The sequence below is a fragment of the Numida meleagris genome, unplaced genomic scaffold (assembly GCF_002078875.1).
Source record: "Numida meleagris isolate 19003 breed g44 Domestic line unplaced genomic scaffold, NumMel1.0 unplaced_Scaffold323, whole genome shotgun sequence".
Taxonomy (NCBI): domain Eukaryota; kingdom Metazoa; phylum Chordata; class Aves; order Galliformes; family Numididae; genus Numida; species Numida meleagris.
Window position 1 is genome coordinate 15,170 of NW_018364554.1, and position 18,607 is coordinate 33,776.

General features: G+C 47.0%; 1 protein-coding gene and 1 long non-coding RNA gene across 8 annotated transcripts; one reads left to right on the plus strand and one right to left on the minus strand.

The window, feature by feature from the left end:
- Positions 1-475: 475 nt before the first annotated feature.
- LOC110391207 lies at positions 476-14,650 on the minus strand. Its single transcript, XR_002434011.1, has 2 exons — positions 13,690-14,650; positions 476-6,393 (listed from the first exon to the last, which is right to left on the minus strand). It is a non-coding gene; the product is annotated as an uncharacterized LOC110391207 (long non-coding RNA).
- Positions 14,651-14,706: 56 nt separating this feature from the next.
- On the plus strand, positions 14,707-18,607 carry LOC110391204 (class II histocompatibility antigen, B-L beta chain-like). 7 transcript variants are annotated; one of them, XM_021382996.1, is made up of 4 exons: positions 14,707-15,190; positions 16,187-16,316; positions 16,545-16,781; positions 16,862-18,607. In XM_021382996.1, exons 2-4 carry the CDS (start codon positions 16,300-16,302, stop codon positions 17,064-17,066), a joined length of 459 nt encoding a protein of 152 aa, XP_021238671.1. In that variant the 5' UTR covers positions 14,707-15,190; positions 16,187-16,299; the 3' UTR covers positions 17,067-18,607. The 7 variants fall into 7 exon arrangements, 5 of the variants coding, with proteins under 5 accessions (XP_021238671.1, XP_021238672.1, XP_021238670.1 ...); XM_021382995.1 differs by having other exon boundaries at positions 14,710-15,296; XR_002434008.1 differs by having other exon boundaries at positions 14,711-16,316; positions 16,862-17,725; positions 17,819-18,607.

Consider the following 18,607-nt stretch of genomic DNA (forward strand, 5'->3'; position numbering starts at 1 on the left):
CATCAAACAATCCATCCTTCAAATCCATACCTCTCCAATTTGGAGAGAAGGATGTGGTGAGGGACCCTGTCAAAGGCTTTGCAGAAGTCCAGGTAGATGACATCTGTCACCCTTCTCCCATCCACCGATGCTGTCATTCCATCACAGAAGGCCACCAGATAGGTCAGGCAAGATCTGCCCTTGGTGAAGTCATGCTGGCTGTCTCAGATCACCTTTTTGTCTCATAGGTGCCTTAATGTGTCTTCTAGGAGGATCTGCACTAGGATCTTCCCAGGCACAGAGGTGAGGTTCACTGGCCTGTAGTTCCCATGGTCATCCTTTCTCCCTTTCTTAAAAATGGAAGTAATGTTTCCCGCTTTTTTTTGTCCTGCTCATCCAGCAGGCAGTCCAATCTGTCGGTTTACAAATAGCTGAAGAAAAGGTACAACTCAGCTCTCCATGGAAATATTTAGGAAGGAAATTACATCTCACACCATTCAGTAAATCCTCAATATAATATCTCACATGCAGACATTAAATGATCTGCAAAAATCATCAGCAACCATCAAGTGGTTGGGTCAACCTTTAGGTATTACTACTCGAGAGCTTCAACTTCTATTTCAACTACTCAAAGGAGACCCAGATCTAACCTCGAAAAGACAATTAACACCAAAAGCACTACAATGCTTAGACTCTAATAACGTCATTGCAACATCAGTACAGCCATCGTGCTCGTTTGTCACAGTATCTCTTATAATAATATCAAACTCTTATCAACATATCGTTTGTTATGTCAATGGGATACCTCCAGAAAAGATCCTTTCATCATCCTCCAATGGAAATTCTTACCACATACATTTTCAAAAACCATTACATCACGAGTGGAGATGTTTGCAATGTTAATACAGCAAGGTCAACATCGTCTACACATTTTGCGAGCTTTTGATCCTGATTGCATCTACATACCCACTACTAAAAAAGATTTAAATCGGATGCTTGCACATTCGCTCTCTTTACAAACTGCTATGGCTGACTCTACTGGACAAAACTCCACACATCCCCCCAAACATCAGTTACTGCAAAATTTGAGTAATCTATCCCTTGCTACAACTATTTTACTTTCACATGTTCCAATACCTAATACTGTTACTGTATACACAGATGGCTCCGGCAAGACACACTGAGCAGTGGTTATCTGGCGTGCGACTGCTACACGATGGCGGTCAGATGTGCATATCATCGACGGGTCACCTGAAGTTGTAGAACTTGCTGCAGTGGCTTGAGCTTTTCAAACTTTTGCAGAACAAAAGCTTAATATAATGACTGACTCTTTGTACGTTACAGGTATCATTCAGCAGATTGAAGGATATTTTCTTAAGGAAGTGAACAAACCTGCCTTGTTTGCATTATGTCTCTCACCATACTTTTCCTTTTCTTATTATGCATATTCGATCACACACTATGTTGCCTGGTCCTTCAGCTGAGGGCAACCGTAAGGCTGATCAAGCCACAGTCGCCTTTGCTACCCCTCAATTATTTCCACAAGCACAACTCTCCCATCAGTTTTTCCATCAGAATAGGAGAGCCTTACAAAAACAATTCCAACTGACTGCGGATCAAGCCCGTAACATTATTGTAACATGCCCAGACTGCCAGGCAATTGCCCCTTTGCCTCAAATAGGAACAAACACCCGTGACACAGCACCGCTTCAGCTCTGGCAAACAGATGTCGCTCATGTTGATAAATTTGCCATCTAAAATATGTGCATGTAACAATAGATACTTATTCTTCTTACATGTTTGCCACAGCGCATACAGGCAAACAGAGTTGCGATGCCTGTGAACATTGGTTATCTGCTTATGCTGCCATGGGGATCACATATACTATAAAAACAGATAATGGACCTGCATATACTTCTAAGGCCACTCAGATTTTCCTCCAGTAATGGGGGCTTAGACATGCTATAGGCATTCCTCATTCTCCCACTGGACAAGCTATCATTGAATGTGCTCATCACACACTGAAACATACTCTTAATAAACAAAAAAAGGGGAATATGGAAGACAGACCACAAGAAAGATTATGTAAGACTTTGCTCGTGCTGAATTTTTTGAATCGTGATCATGCAGATACAGCTCGAAGCAGACCATCATTTTGAGGCCTCCCCAATCCTCTAAGAATGGCCAATGATTAATGCTCGGGATATGGCCACAGGACATTGGGAAGGTCCCTTAGCACTGGCAACTTGGGTTGTGGCTATGCTTGTGTTTCCACAGGGACTGGTCATAGGTGTGTTCCAGTGTGATACATTTACACTGATGTTACAGAGAATAACATCCAGCCCTCATAATGATGTTTCTTACTTATTGGTATTGTTCTGCAATTTTTTGTATTGTAGATAACTTATGGGTGCCATAGTAAGTGACAAAAAATGGCTGGATTACCCACCGAATGGTATCACAATAACAACACTGGTAATGGTATTACAAAAGTGGGTGATTTTCCTGTGTTACAGATGCAGCCTCAAGAATAAGAATTATTAGGCATTATCTAGTTTGCTGTGTGCTTCTTCTTCTATTTTAGTAGTAGATCAAATGTGAATTGAACAGGATTTGATGTTACCGGTGCTGGAATCTATGGGAATAGCTCTTTTAGTGTAATTTCACCACCCCATTATCAGTAATGCTCAGTTATGATGCTATTAACCTATCAATTAGCCTTTTCTTAATTTACAAAGACAAAACCTGGAAAGGAATCCCAGGCAAAGGGATGACCCTGTATTACAGAACGATAAACTCTCTTTCATCTCACTATCTCACTAATCAGGATTTAAAAAATATGACCATGCATCACTCGAGACAAAGGCACATACTATCTGACTTTGATTCAACATACAATTCTAACATAGAATTCGGAAATATTGCTCGACAGATTTTTTGGTTCACTGGTCCCTTCAATTGGAACCTATATCAGGGATCCAAAGGCCCCTCACTGAAGAATGATCTTGGGATGGAAAAAAGTATTCTGATAGTTTTAAGGGAACTAATATTTGTGGCTATAGCTGCAAATATTTTGTTTTGTAGAGAGAGCTGGCCTTGGTAGTTTATTTTGTTTTGCAAGCAGGTACTCCACTTGGGCTCTGTATGACGCACTGGCCATGCAGTTGCAGTATACAAATGGAAAAAACCCTGCAGACTCTGAGAAGAATAAAAACAGAAGAGAGTCTGTGATGGGTGAGAGAGGAAAAGTTCCCCTTGAAGCAGGGGACACCCTGCTGGCACTGCCTAGTGCATCCACTGCCGGCATGGTCCTTCTCTCTCCTTTCTGGTGGTTTGCCATCTCTTGGGGTCGGTAAATAATAATGCACTTGTTTAGGGAGTTTCTGATTCCCTCTTACAGGATTATCTAAAATGGATGTGTGTGTGTGTGTGTGTGTGTGTGTGTATGTTAACTAAAACTCGTAACCCTCTGTGCTGCTCTGAGTGCACAGCTTGCTTGCCTCTGCTCCTGAGACATCCTGCCTCTCAGATTCAAAATCTACCCTGAAACAGCACTGCTCAGCTTTAGCCACACTCACCAAGTTAGGATGTTAGCTGGCTAAGGAAAGCAATGCCACTAGTGATGCTCTAGCAGGTTTGTCCACTGACATTGATTATATCCAACATGCAACATTATGAAATCATGAGGCCATTGATTTTCTATTATTAGCCCAAGTGCATGGTTTTGAAAACTTTAAAGGCATGTGCTGTATGAACCTTAGTGATCATTCAAAATCAATATATCAGAGTATACAAAAGTTGAAGATTTTTTCTAATCAGTGACAGGTACACACAGAATGGGACCCTCAGGATTCTTTTCCAGGTTACAAAAACTTGGACCATTGGTCAAACATGTGTTTTTTCTTTTCTTAATGGGTCTGATAGTATTTCTTGTCATTATGCTATGTTTGCCTCGACTCTTCTTATGTTCAGCGTGTTAAGAATTGTGAGAGGTAGATCGTGTTTTTGCAGTGGAAGTGTCCAGTATTTTCTATATATAGTATGGGCACTTACTGAATTTATAACGCTCTCATAAAACAGTTTTTTCTATATATAGTGTAGGCCCTTACTGAATTTGTAACCAGTAGTTTCTGTATATAGTGTAGGCCATTACTGAACTTACAACCGTCTTGTGAGACTGTTAAAAACTGGTGAATAGAGTGAAGTTGAGGATGGGAAGATAAGGAAGGTACGCAGGATGGGGGGAGCCTGGTAGAGGACAGTATAGGGAGAGCCAAGCACAGGATGGAACGAATATGCTGACTTTGAAATATTGCCTTCCTATCAAAATATGAAACAGAACAGATGTGCTTCCAAGTACAATCATACCAAAAAGACAGCAGTTTGGTAACAGTTCTCATACGGAAATGTATCATAGCAACAGCGTTGGGAAGATTGTGAGCCTGAGATGCTCAACTAATGAGCACCAGGAGAGTTGTTATCTGCGTTGGGTCCAGGGTATGTAATGGATGAATTCCACTGACTAGGTGTGCAATTTCTCCCTTGCCAGTAGGGGGTATGCGCCCATAATTGCAACAATTAATATAATTTTGCTGCTCTCACTAAGATCTTTGCCTATTAGAAATCTTTGATTCTGAATGTTTCTCACACAATCAAAGCTTTGATCGAGTCATGTTAACTTAAATGCATCCAGCAATACCGTTACAAAATGTTATACAAAACGAAGGAGAAAGCTCTAAATGAGGCTGTCGGAATGCTGTGTACAAGGTGTGATTATGTTATTAATATCATTTGTGTTATTAGTTTGTAGTGTGTTAATAGTTTGCTAATAAACAAAAAGGGAGGAATTGTGGGAGTACAAGAAAGATTATTCAGAGCAGAAGCTGCGGAGCAAGATGAACAGCAGGAGAAAGCAAGGCTGAGAACCAAGGACATCTCCAGAAGAAGAGAAAAACAAAGTCAAGTAAGCTAAGTGATGATGACACTGATTGGAGGAGGAGCTCATGGCTGGGAACAAGTCATGGCTCTAATTGGATAAGCACCTGCATGCATGGTTAAGGAGTGTTTGTGGAACGTTTTGTTGACGTGTAAAGGTGGGTAGGAAAGTTAAAAGCGAAAACTTGTGAATGTATATAAGGGATGTTAGAACCTGTAATAAATGATTTGGATCATTCACATCTGAGTCTGTGCCTCAGATGCTGCAGAACTCCTCGTCTCTTGAGGGACATAAGAGGTATGTGGATGGGGCATTTAGGGACAGAGTCTAGTAGTGGACTTGTTGTGTTAGGTGACGGCTGAACATGTTCTTCCAGCTCTTTACCAATCTAAATAACTCCATGAATTTTGCAATTCTGTGATTGTATGGTGTTTATAAATCTATGAATCTACAATTCTGCAATTCTATGGTTCTGCGATTCTGTGTTCAGGCAGGTGTAGGTTAATGGTTGTACCTGATGGTCTTTTCACACCTAAATGATTCTATGATTGCATGATCTGGTCCAAACCCTCCTGCAGGTCCACTCAGAGTAGGTTTCCCAGACTCATGTCCAGCTGACTTCTGAAGAACCTCAGGGAAAGAACTCTAGAACCTCTCTCTACAACCCAGTGCTTTCAGGCTTTCCTCACTGCAGAAGTGCTCCAGGCCCTGAATCCCTGGGGAAACACCAGAGATGGATGCATGTGAGAGTGACCTGGAAAACCACTCCGAAAAGAGCAGTGGAGCACAGCACCTTACCTCTTGCCAGGGACATGCCATGCATTTCGCACTTGAGTGTTTGCTGATGCTGCTCTCCACGGCCAAAGGCTTGTGTTCTGAACATGCAGGTGTTGCAAACTATAACAGCTTTCCTATCCACCCCATCCATTTGGAGAACATGCCCCCACTTGAAGCTGTAAAGTATCACAGAGTGAGCACCCATCGTCCTCAAGTCCCAAGAGCTGCAACGGCCTCTTCCCCTCCTCCCTGTATTTCCATTTCCATCATTGTCCTGGTCTCATTAGTGCAAAGGAGGGGCCAAAAGGCCAAGAACTGTCCAGATCCTTGGACCTCTTAAGCACCATGAGTGCCTGGAATTTTAATTGATCTTGGCAGATCTCTGCATAAACCTCTACTCCACACACCACTTGGCTTCCACATCTTCTGTACTTCTGCTTTATCAGTTGTGACAATACATCTGTCAGAAATATTTCTGACTTCCTTAGCCTGAACAGCTCTGCTGGAGCCAGGTCCCGCTCTGGATGCAGAAGGAAAAGGTGAAGAGCCCAAGCCAGCTCTGCTTTCAGAATGGTACATTTAGAGGGATTGGAGGGAGTGTGACACAGTAGAGCAAAGGGGACGATGGTGCTGAGAAGCTCAGAGTTCACCTTCTGCTTCTCTAGGGTGAAGAGATGGGATGCCACTCTATGCTTGGGCACCTGCAGGAGAGAGGAGACAGTGGTGACATGTAGAAATGTAGAGTGACCTGATGGCCTTGAGGTCTCGGGCAAGGCTGCCTGGGGCAGAGCAAAGCAGAAGAAACTAAAAGAAAAGAGACCAAAAGAAATCATACCATAGGAGGAGGCACTTGTGGCCTGTGAGAGTGCCGTTCTACAGTGCAAGCATGTCATCACACATATCTCAAGGAGGGGAACCAAAGGCCAAGGACTGTCTGGATCCTTGGCCATCTTAAGCAAGATTGCTGCACAGAATGAGACAGGAGGGGACTTTGGGAGGGTGATGCAGTTCAGTGAAGGGTTGACAGTGTGGAGCAGTTCAGAGCTCACCTGGCTTTACCATGCAACCTTTACCATCCATGTGAATGTAGCTCCACCTACTTGCTGGAGAGAGGACAGTGTGGTGGGTTGGAGAAATGTAGTGTTAAAGAACGACCTCTGCAGACATGCAAGTGGAAGCATTAGTCTTAGAATCATAGAATCACAGAATCTGTAACATTGGAGAAGACCTCTAGAGTCAGGCCCTGGGCAATCTGTTCTAGCTGTTCCTGTTCGTTGCGGGCGGTTGGACCAGATGACCTTTAAAGGTCCCTTCCAACTCTAAGGACTCTATGATTCTATGGTCATGCAGTCCAACCATTGATCCATTACCACTGTACCCATTAAACCATGTCCTTCAGTGCCACATCTACACCCTTCTTGAAAACGTCTGGGGACAGAGACTCCACTACTTCCCTAAGCAGCCTGTTCTATCCCACTTGTGTCTGCAGCTGTTGAGCGCTGGCTGCCATAGAAACGTCTCCTGTCCATCTCAAGGACAAAGGCGTGTAGATGTGCCTGTGCTCCTCCCTTTTCCTGAAGGCTTGGCCTCTGCGTGGACTTATTTCCAGATGGGAAGATTACTGGAGTACATTCTTACCTGCATATCACAAAGAGAGGTAGGGATTATTTCTCGTCAGCTCCTTATACAGGTAATATTTGGCTGTGATGTCCCACTTTGCCATCAGTTTGCAGAGCTTCCACATTCTTCCCTCTTTGGTGCTCTGCAAAACGTTGCTGTCATGCTCCTCAGGACTCAGAAAACCTTCCTGAAGGAGTTCCTTCATGGTCCCAACCACATAATAGACTTCTGGGAATAGGAAACCACTGCTCTACTAAACAAACCTTGCCCCTTGCAGAGAAGAGGAGGATGAGTTTGGTGACTCAGTGCTGCTGTGGCCCATTCCCAGACCTCATCTCCCCCAACTCACCCTTATACAGCTTATCCAGGAGATCGTCAGCCTGATGGACACACACCAGGGCCTTCAGCACATCTGCTGCTGCTTCCTCGCAGTGGGGCCGCCCATTGTGGCTGTACAGCAGGCTGGCAAGTACTGTTAGCAATAGCTACGTCATGCTCTCCAGCTTGATGTGCTTGTACCCCTCCTTGGGCTGGATCTTGCTGAGTTCCACCTTGAATTTTGGCAGAGCATCATAACCCAGTTGCTCAAGGATGTCCCACATGACACTGGCCATTGCATTCTGATTGCTGTGGAGACCACCTTCAGGGCAGGTAAGACTGCACTGGGCAAGGGATCTGAAGCAAAAACGGCTAACAAAAAAGCTATTTTTAAGGCTTTTATGAAGCCAGTGCTGTGCTTGAGCTGGGGGGCTAGCAGCTCATGGGCCCATAAGGTACTGCAGCTGTGGATGTGGGAGGTGAGTCCAGCAGCAGCACACGTCAGTGCTGTCCCTCTTTGCTCAGGAGACCAGCTCTCCTATTGACAGTCTCTGAGACCTCAGGTTTAAACATGGTCTCCACCAGACAGAGGGCTTCCCCCAGGAAGACTGCGGCGACCCAGACAGAGGGTCTGCCCAGAAACATGGCTGTTCAGGTCTCTGGCTGCAGGGAGTGCCTGAGCCTGCTGCTGCTGGGCAAAGGTGGCAGGAGTTCCACCTGTGTGAGGTGTGAGCAGGTGAATGATCTGCTCAGCCTGGTGGTGGAGCTCAAGGAGGAAGTGGAGAGAATAAGGACCATCAGGGACTGTGAACGGGAGATTGATTGGTGGAGTTACTCGCTGGTGTTCTGGAGGGAAGGGTGCCAGGGAAATACCCCCAGAAAAGTGGTAGACCCCCTGCCCTGTCACGATCAGACAGACCTGACAGATGAGGAGTGTTGGAAGAGAGTCGCGGCTTGGCGTCACAGGCGCACTCCCTGCCTGCCTCCCCTGCTCCTCCAGGTCCCTCTAAGCAATAGGTTTGGGATGCTGGAAACTGAAGCGGAGGTGAGTGGGGAGGTGAGGGAGGATCTGCCCAGGGAGGAGCCTAGGGCGAGGCAGTCATGTCCACACCTTGAGACTGCCTCTGCCAGGAAAGACAGAAGGGCCATTGTGGTGGGCAATTCCCTTCTCAGGGGAATGGAGGGCCCCATATGCAGACCTGACCTGACCTGCAGGGAGGTGTGCTGCCTCCCTGGGGCCTGCATCAGGGACATCACAAAAAAACTCCCGGGTCTGGTTCACTCCTCTGATTACTACCCGTTATTGATAGTCCAGGCAGGCAGTGATGAAATCGCTCGAGGAAGCCTGGGAGCTATCAAAAGAGATTTCAGCGGTTTAGGGCGAATGGCTGAGGGAGTGGGTGTGCAAGTGATATTTTCCTCTCTCCCTTCTGGGGCAGTGAGGGATACAGAACAGGAAAATGCAGGCTTTGAATAAGTGGCTGAAAAGCTGGTGCTGCCACAGGAACTTTGGGTTCTTTGACCATGGAGCAGTTTACTCGGCACCTGGCTTGATGGCTGTGGATGAGCCTCACCTGTCTCCAAGGGAAAAGCAGATCCTAGCCCAGGAGCTGGCAGGGCTCATTGAGAGAGCTTTAAACTAGGTATGAAGGGGGATGGGGACACAATGACGCTCGTTAGGGTGGAGCGAGTAGCTCAGAAATTTCAACTAGATTTGATGGAGGAAGAGGGAGATGGGGAAGATGGAGGTCAGTGGGACAGAGAAGGGCTTCGTGATGTTGTCATTGTAGGAGATTGCGAGCAAAAACCTCCGACCTATCCGGTAGAATCTGCTGGGAACTCCTCAGAGGAGGTAATGTCGCCAACCTCCCGTCCAAAACCTTCTCATGTCCCTCTAGGAAGCATGGAAGAAAACTTCAGATTTCTTTTGGAGGTTTGAGGGAGGGCCCCTGTAGAAAGGTAGTGTGCCAGAAAGCACAGCTGAATTGCCTTTACACTAATGCACACAGTGTGGGAAACAAGCAGGAGGAATTGGAAACCGTGATGTGTTTGGAAAATTATGATCTGGTTGCTATCACGGAAAAGTAGTGGGACATATCCCATGACTGGAATACTCTGATTGAGGGCTACAGACTCTTCAGAAGGGATAGACAGGATAGGAAGGGAGGGGGAGTTACCCTCTATGTTAGGAAGTGCATAGATTGCGAAGAGCTGTGTCTGAGTAACAGCCATGACCAGGTTGAGAGCTTATGGGTTAAAATCAAGGATCAGTCCAGTAAAGGACATCTAGTGTTTGGGGCCTGCTACAGGCCACCTGATCAGGGGGAGCCTGTTGACGAGGCCTTCTTGCTTCAGCTGTAGGAACCGTTGCGCTCACGGGCTCTTGACCTGATGGGGGATTTCAACCACCTGGATATCTGCTGGGATAGCGGCACAGCAGATGGCAGACAATCCAGGAGATTCCTGGAGTCTGTCGAGGATAACTTCCTGGTCCAGGTATTAGATGGACTGACCCATGATGAAGCCTTACTGGACCTGGTGCTCACCAATGCAGAGGAGAGCATTAGAGGGGTTAAGACTGGAGGCAGCCTGGGTTGTAGTGATCATGCCCTAGTGGAGTTTGTGATCTGGAGGAATGCAGGCCCGGCAAAAAGCAGAGTCAGGATCATGAACTTCAGGCCTCAGTCTTCACTGGTGGTCAGACTCCCCATCTCTGCCAGGACCCTGAACAGTGGGATTCTGTCCCACTGTAACATGGAACAAGTCCAAGACCTCCTCATGAAACTGAATGTATGTAAGACCATGGAGGTGGATGATATCCATCGTAGGGTTCTGAGAGAGATGGCTGATGTTGTTGCCAAGCTGCTGTCTATCATATTTGAAAAATCATGGGTATCCAATGAAGTCCCCAGTGACTGGAAAAAGGGAAACATTACTCCCATTTTTAAGAAAGGGAGAAAGGATGACCCGGGGAACTACAGGCCGGTGAGCCTCACCTCTGTGCCTGGGAAGATCCTAGTGCAGATCCTCCTAGAAGACACATTAAGGCACCTATGAGACAAAGAGGTGATCTGAGACAGCCAGCATGACTTCACCAAGGGCAGATCTTGCCTGACCTATCTGGTGGCCTTCTATGATGGAATGACAGCATCGGTGGATGGGAGAAGGGTGATGGATGTCATCTACCTGGACTTCTGCAAAGCCTTTGACAGGGTCCCTCACCACATCCTTCTCTCCAAATTGGAGAGGTATGGATTTGAAGGATGGATTGTTTGATGGATTAAGAACTGGCTGGCTGGTCACAGCCAAAGGGTTGTGATTAATGGTTCTATGTCAGGGTGGAGGCCGGTCACGAGTGGTGTTCCCCAAGGCTCAGTCTTGGGACCAGTGCTCTTCAACATCTTTATCAATGACATAGATGATGGAATTGAGTGCACCCTCAGCAAGATTGCAGATGACACCAAGCTGAGCGGCGCACTTGACACATTGGAGGGAAGGGAAGCCATCCAGAGGGCCCTGGACAGGCTGGAGAAGTGGGCCCATATGAACCTAACAAGGTTCAACAAGGCCAAATGTGAGGTGCTGCACTGGGGCTGGGGCAATCCCAGGTATTTATACAAACTGGGGGAAGAGCAGCCCTGCAGAGAAGGACTTGGGGGTCCTGGTGGATGAGAAGCTGGACATGAGCCAGCAGTGTGAGCTGGCAGCCCGGAAGGCCAACTATGTTCTGGGCTGCATTAAAAGAGGAGTGGCCAGCAGGGAGAGGCAGGGGATTGTCCCCCTCTACTCGGCTCTTGTGAGGCCCCATCTGGAGTGCTGCATCCAGGCCTGGAGCCCTCAGTACAAGAAGGACAGGTTAGCTTGGAGAAGAGAAGGCTCTGGGGAGACTTCATTGTGGCCTTCCAGTACTTGAAGGGAGTGTATAAACAGGAGGGGGAATGATTGTTTACGAGGGTGGATAGTGATAGGGCAAGGGGGAATGGTTTTAAACTGAGACAGGGGAGATGTAGGTTAGATATTAGGAAGAAGTTTTTCACACAGAGGGTGGTGATGCACTGGAACAGGTTGCCCGGGGTGTTGTGCATGCCCCGTCCCTGAAGGTGTTCAAGGCCAGGCTGGACGTGGCTCTGGGCAGCCAGGTCTATTGGTTGGCGACCCTGCACTCAGCAGGGTGGTTGAAACTCGATGATCCTTGAAGTCCTTTTCAACCCAGGCCATTCTATGATTCTATGATGCTTCTCCCTACTGCTTCCTGATGCCATCGTTCACTGTGGCACTGCTGCAGACGTGCTTGCACTCAGGAGACTTTGGGGATGCAATTCGTTACAGCAAGAGGTTTCCAGGACAGGCAGGACTCCTCTCACCTGCTTCTAGGGGGACAAGAAGGTTCTACTGAAGCTTCTATCAGCATGAAAACTGGATAGAGTACTATGGCTATAGTTTGAGCTTTATTATTACATACAGTTTTTAGGACCAGAGGCAAGAGCAGTCAACCATTAGACTTTTCCATAAGGGTTGCTCCTGAGCCGTTTGGTGAGTAGTAAGAACATTCAGCTGAATGAAATTTATGCTCTGTTTTGTTTAGATTTAGTGTAACTTGTTCAGTTAGCAAAATCCAACAGGTGGTATTCCACCTGGAGATGCTAACAGATCACCTAAGGCCCAATGATTTTGAATGTTTGTGAAGCTGTGGAAGAAAATTAATTTCAGATTCTAGTCTTTTAAAACATGTATTGGATCATTTTGGATCATTTGAGGCCAGCAAAAATAGTTCAACAAATCCTAACCCTGGAACAATGCACTTACAAAGCAGAGGATTTTTGTTGTTCTGTCACAGTCAGTGTTTAATCATCAGTGTAGAATCAATTACTTCCCCACTCCATTCCTCCCAGCTCTCCCAGGTGTTTCAGTCCTGGCCACACTCATGCACAGCAGGGCACATCCTCATGGGTTTACAGGGCTTTGGGATTGCCATGAGCCACTGCTTACCCACTTTGGCATCCTTGGCTGGTTGAGGACAGACCTCAGGGCTCTGGTTACAAGCTTACCTTCAGAATTACATAAACATTCTGGCAAGTGACACAGCTCACAGCTGCCTACCATTTCTAGCACACAGTATAGCTTGCACAGAACTTCTAGCAATTAGCATAGCTTTCTTATTACCTAGAATTCTTACTTCTGAAATGTAATTTTTGTACAGTAATGTTGCTAGGACACACATTCCTGTCATGCAAGACAGACCCTCTTAACAATGGAAGGAACCCAGGTGCACAGACATTTTGAAACAAAGAACAGGAACATAGCTGGTTAGAACTGGGTCTGTAGTTAGTGATTTACTAGGGTGAAAAGTACACCAGGAAGCCTTTGCAAGGAAGACTCGGAGAAGACCCCTGCCCACGGCCACCAGAGAGCAGCATGCATGTGAGCAGAGGCAAGACGTATTCTAACGATTTCCCCAAACTAATTGGAATATTATGATGAGTTCTTGGAACTGTTTAAGAAAGCTCAACCCACTTTTTTTGTGTAATCCTATGTATATGTAGGATTTTGTGTGATAAATAAGCAATTGACAGGTGTTGTGCTGTGCAAGTTAGGAGGAGTTATCCCCCTCTCACCTGCCATGGTAGTAAACATACCTGCTTTATAACCTTATGTGGGTTATAGTTTGATTCCACATGTCAGTTCCCCTGAGTTCTTACTCACCTGGACCCTCAGCAGATCTGCTGTTAATCAGCTTGTGATGCAGGAATTATAACCTAGACTCAGACTTTACCCACAAGAATGCGAGTTGCTCATTTGATCCTTGGAGGAAGAAGATGAAGGTGAAGAAGATGAGGGCAAAGGCGTCTGTCTCGCTCCAATTATAGGAAGGAGAGAAGGTTCTTTAATATATATGTGCACCCAATAGTGAGATTAAGACACAGCAGGTCAAATGTTAGCCCGACCAGCTTACTACAAATCCTCATTGCTTAGGGAGATGGGGAAGGGAAGATGGGCAATAGAAAAGCGATAGGAAATAAAAGCAAGTAGTCTTTGTAGAAAGCAAGAGAGATAGTCACCAACATGGGTCCAGCGTTGTTCGTAGTGCATCCGTTGATCCCAAGATCTCTGGTCACCATGAGGGATGGGAGAAAGACAGGAAGCTCTGTGTCGTAACAGCAAGCAGGCCCCAGGGAGTTCTTTCCTAAGAGTTTTTTTTCCTCTTAGGGAATGCCTCTGCCAAAGGTTTCTGTGCGAGTTCTTCCCCTCCAAAGTCCTTAGTTTAGCAGGGGCTTTTTATCCCCCACTTCTCAGTTTTCTTTCTTCTTCTTCTTTTCTCTCTGTTAGCATGATACACCTGGCCCAACAGATAAGCCAGCATGGTGCCTTCGTTGCCATGCACAAGCATTATCACCTTTTGCAGTGGTCTGCTCCTTCAAGCTGCACTCTCAAAAAAGACTGCTTGTCCCGCTTCTTACAGTCACAGGCAGAAGTACTGTGCCATGGTGACACCCACCACTTGCCCCTCTAGATAATTCGCAGTTGTCAGTTAGAGTCTTATCACCAAAAAGGCCTCACGAAGGGAGCTTTGAACCAAGACAAAAAAAGGGGTTCAGAAAACCATCTTTCTCAGTGTCCCTGGGCACTACAGGCTTTGCAGCAGCTGCAGTCTGAGACCCACTTAGTGCGTTCTGCTCCTGGATGTTACGAGTGATATCTCAGTTCTGGTTTCACTTTCAGGTTGCACACTGCGTCCTCACCCCTGGTGAGCCAACACCCGCCCTCTGATAATGCCGATGGGCAGAACCTCGCTGCCTGCAGGAGGCTGATCTGAAATGGGTGTTCCCAGAGCCGGGTGATGCCAAGGAGGGGAAGGAAATGGAGTGATGTGCAAACGGCTGCTTCTGTGCACAGCTGTGTGTGCTGGATGGACTCAGAGAATCAGCGAATGAATGATAGAATCTCAGAATCACAGCATCAGCATCGTGGAACCCTAGAATTACAGAATTCCCATAGATTCTGGAGGAGGCACACGAGCATGAAGACGCTCAGCCTTCCCCTCCACGCGTTCCCCCCCCCCCCCCCCACGCCATCGGGATGGACTCCAGGCCCCGCCCAGACCTCGGCCCCGCCTCGGGGCCCATTGCTCGGTGCCAGGGCCCTGGCGCCCGCCGCTTCCCGGTTCGCCCCGAGGAGCCGCGCTCTGTGCGCTGGGGGCAAGCGGGCAGCGATCGGAGCGGGGCGGGGAAGCGGCCCGGGGCCGGGGGCTGGGGCTCGGGCTAGCGGCCTCCCCTCGCCGTGCGGAAGGGTTCCTCTGCCGGGCTCCCGGTTCGGGACCGGCAGAGCGTTGATCTCTTTGGTTTGACGGGAAGGTTCCGGGACCGCGCTTTCTCGGGGAGGGCTGACAAGAGCCGAACTGTGGTACGAAACGCGGCCTGGTGGGTAACGGGCACAGAAGGTGCTGCTTCCAAACTGCCGCTGCTGCTCCTGGTGCCGAGAGGTATCGCGGTGCTGGCATCCCTGAGGAAGAACTGAGCACTTGTAACCGGCAGCGCTTTGGTATTCGAGAGAGCCCGTTCCGTAAGGAGTGCTGGTGGATGCTGTCTGATACCATCGGTTGTGAGCATGTGCTGTGCAAAATTTCCCTTTGGGAACAAAACAAAATGCAGTGATTCCATTCTATGAGGTTACTATGGGCTTACTAGAGTGGGATTTGGGGTCTGAGGATTTGATGCTTTAATTATTTGAGGATTCTATGAGGATGCTTCAAGGATACTAGTTCCTGTGACTCTAGGTTCTATTATTTCAGATTCTGTGATGATTCTATTAGTATAGACTCTGTGATTCTGTGATAATTTCCTGATTCTAGATTCTGTGATTCTGGAATGATTTGGGGCTTCTAAGGTGTGATGATTCTGATTCCTCACTATGAGGACAGATTCCCAGATATGTAGCTATACAAATGTGATGTATTTCCATATCCACCCCTGTACATAGCGTGTGGAATAGCTCTGAGTGTCTGACGCATTCCAAGCCAAATCAATTTCCGTATGTTGTTTAAAAAAAAAAAAAAAAAAACAAAAAGACCTCAAAAATCACAAGAAAGAGTGGGCAGAACTTCAGGTTTATCCCATGCTTTCCTGTAATAATAAATTTCAGATTGCAGAGTAGTGTGCTTTTAACACTCACTCAATAGTGCCTTTGTTTGAGTTACCAATGTTGGAAAAGTTTTTCTCAAAATCCTTCTTAGGTATAGTTTTTACTGGAATTGTACAAACTTACCTTTGGATTTGTCCGGTGCTTAGTGCACATTGAATGGAAGAGCAAGAGTATTTTTGCAGGTTTTACTTTTCTATAGGTGTACCTATGTTGATCTGTATAGACACACAGTAATCTGTGTTACTTTAAATTATAATTATTTTACCTTCTCATGTATAATTGTTAATTCATACAGCTTCTAAATATCAATTTATATAGTTTATGGATATCAGTTGGTATCTGTCATGACCCAACTCCAGGCTATCCTGCACAGCAAAATGCTTGCTTGGCTCCATTCTAAACTTCCTCACTGTGTAGGTATGGGGACAGGAAGGGCAAAGCTCAACTGGAACTGGAAGTGGAAAGCAAGAGTGGAAAGAAGAACAAGAAAGGCTTCTACAGGCACATGAACCAGAATAGGAAAGTCCAAGATGGTGTACCTTTGCTAGTGAGTACAGAGCTGCAGTATAGATATGGCTCTGGGTCCTGCCGGTGCCTCCCAGTGCCCCTCCCAATCCCATGTGCAGCTCTCAGGCCTCTTGAGCTCAGGATTCCTGTGCCAGTGGCAACGTAGCTGTGGTGGGCGTGAGTGGGCAAGGAGGGAGCAGGGATGGGAAGAGTGCTGTCATTCTGGCAAGGGGTAGCTGAGCACCCTGACCGTGTTGCATTTCTCCAGTTCCACAGTGGAGCTGAGTGCATTCCCCAGCAGCACCGAGGGGGTGAGATTTTTGAAGACATTCACCTACAACCAGCAGCAGTACATACACGTGGACAGCAACATGGGGATATGTGTGGCCAATACAGCCCTGAGCAAGCTTCAAGCCAAACACTTCAACAGCCAGTCCAGTTTCCTGGTGGACATGTTCTACTGGCACAATGACAATGTGTGGATGCCCTTTTTATGGTGCAAAAGGTGAGTGCATGTGACCCTCTGGGTGACAGCAGGGCACAGCACAGATGGGCATGTGCTATGCTCTTCTAGCCTGTCACCAGTGCTCTCCCTCTCTCCTCCCCAGCAGAGCCCAAGGTGAGGGTCTCTGTGCTGAAGTTGGGATCCTTGCCCCAAACCAACTGGTCTGCTAGCTATGCGATGGGCTTCTACCTGCTGGAGATGAATGTGAAGTCATTCCAGAATGGGTGTGAGGAAATGGAGTGTGTGATGTTCATGGACATGTTCCAGAATTGGAACTGGACCTAGCAGATGCTGGTGGTGCTGGAGACCAGCCATGTCTCCTCCTGAGTCACCCCTGCTGCCACTGCAAGGCATGCTCTGCCCCCTTCCTAATAAGAAGTCTTAGAGACTTCGACCCCAGGGCTTTCAAATCCTTGGGGACATTCTGCTGTGCAAGAAGAAAGAAGAGAAGTGGGAGGTCCTCACAGTTGTATGGGGATTCCTGTGTTCCAGCTTGTGTCCATTGCCCCTTGTTCTGCTATTGGGCACTGCTGAAAAGAGCCTGGCCCCATCCACTTGACTCTTGCCCTTTAGATATTTACAAGAATTGGTAAGATCCCCTCTCAGTCTTTTCCCCAGGCTGAACAGTCACAGGTCTCTCAGCCTTTCCTTGTAAGGGAGCTGCTCCCTACATCGATCATCTTTGCAGCCCCCTGTTAGGCTCTCTCCAGCAGTTCCCTGTCTGTACATACTGAGGAGCCCAGAACTGGACACAGCACTCATGTGGCCTCATCAGAGCAGAGTAGAAGGAGAGAATCACCTTCCTCGACCTGCTGGCCATGATCTTTAATGCACCTCAGGAAAGCATTGGCCTTCCTGACCACAAAGGCACACTGCTGTTTTATGGACAACCTGTTGACCACCAGGTCACCCAAGTCCTTCTCCTCAAAGCTCCTTTCCAGCAGGTCAGCCCTAACCTGTATTGACAACAATGACTGTGCTGTCTTTGAAGTGTTTTTCAATAACTCCCACAATTATCTCCTCCATAATTTTGCCAGGCATCAAAGTGAGACTGGAAGGCCTGAAATTGCAAAGGTCTTCTTTCTTGTCCTTCCTGGAAACTGGGATGTTTGCCAGCTTCCCGTCAAGACGGACATCTCAAGATTCCCAGGATCTTTGGATAAACCCCATGGGACATAGATTTACATGCATGCAACTGGAGCAGCAAATCCCACACAAGTTCATAGTCCGCTGGGAGCTTATTGTTAGTGCAGTCATGGTGCTCAACTCAGGGCTCCAGGTGTCCCAAGACCCATCTTCAGTGTTCAAGACAGAGGTCAAAAACACAGTATTTAACTCTGCTTGTTCTAATGTCTGACTACTTGTGAGGTGATCAGCCTCATCAAGTAATGAAGCAATGTTATCCACGGTCTTCCTTTTGCTGGTAACATGCATAAGCCCTTCCAGTGTTCCCCACATTACTGGCCAGCTTCAGCTTTAACTGAGCTTTGACAGTATAAATTCTATCCCTACAACGGTAGACAGCATTTCTGTAGTTCCCCCAAGTTGCCTGATCTGGTTCCCAGTGTCTATTCACTTTCCACCTAAACTTGAGAAGTAAAACTGCTCAGATGAGTCAGACTTCTGTTTCTCTTATTGACTTCTAACAGTTTGAAATTGCCTGCTCCTGTGCTCTTAAGAGATGGCTTTTAAAAAGAGACCAGCGCTGATGGACTCCAGTGCCTAGGGCAAGTGGTGCTGTTCTGGAGATACACCATCATTCCTTAAAGAATATATAATTGGGATCATTGTCCTGGCTGGGTGGCTAATAACAGATTCCCACTTTA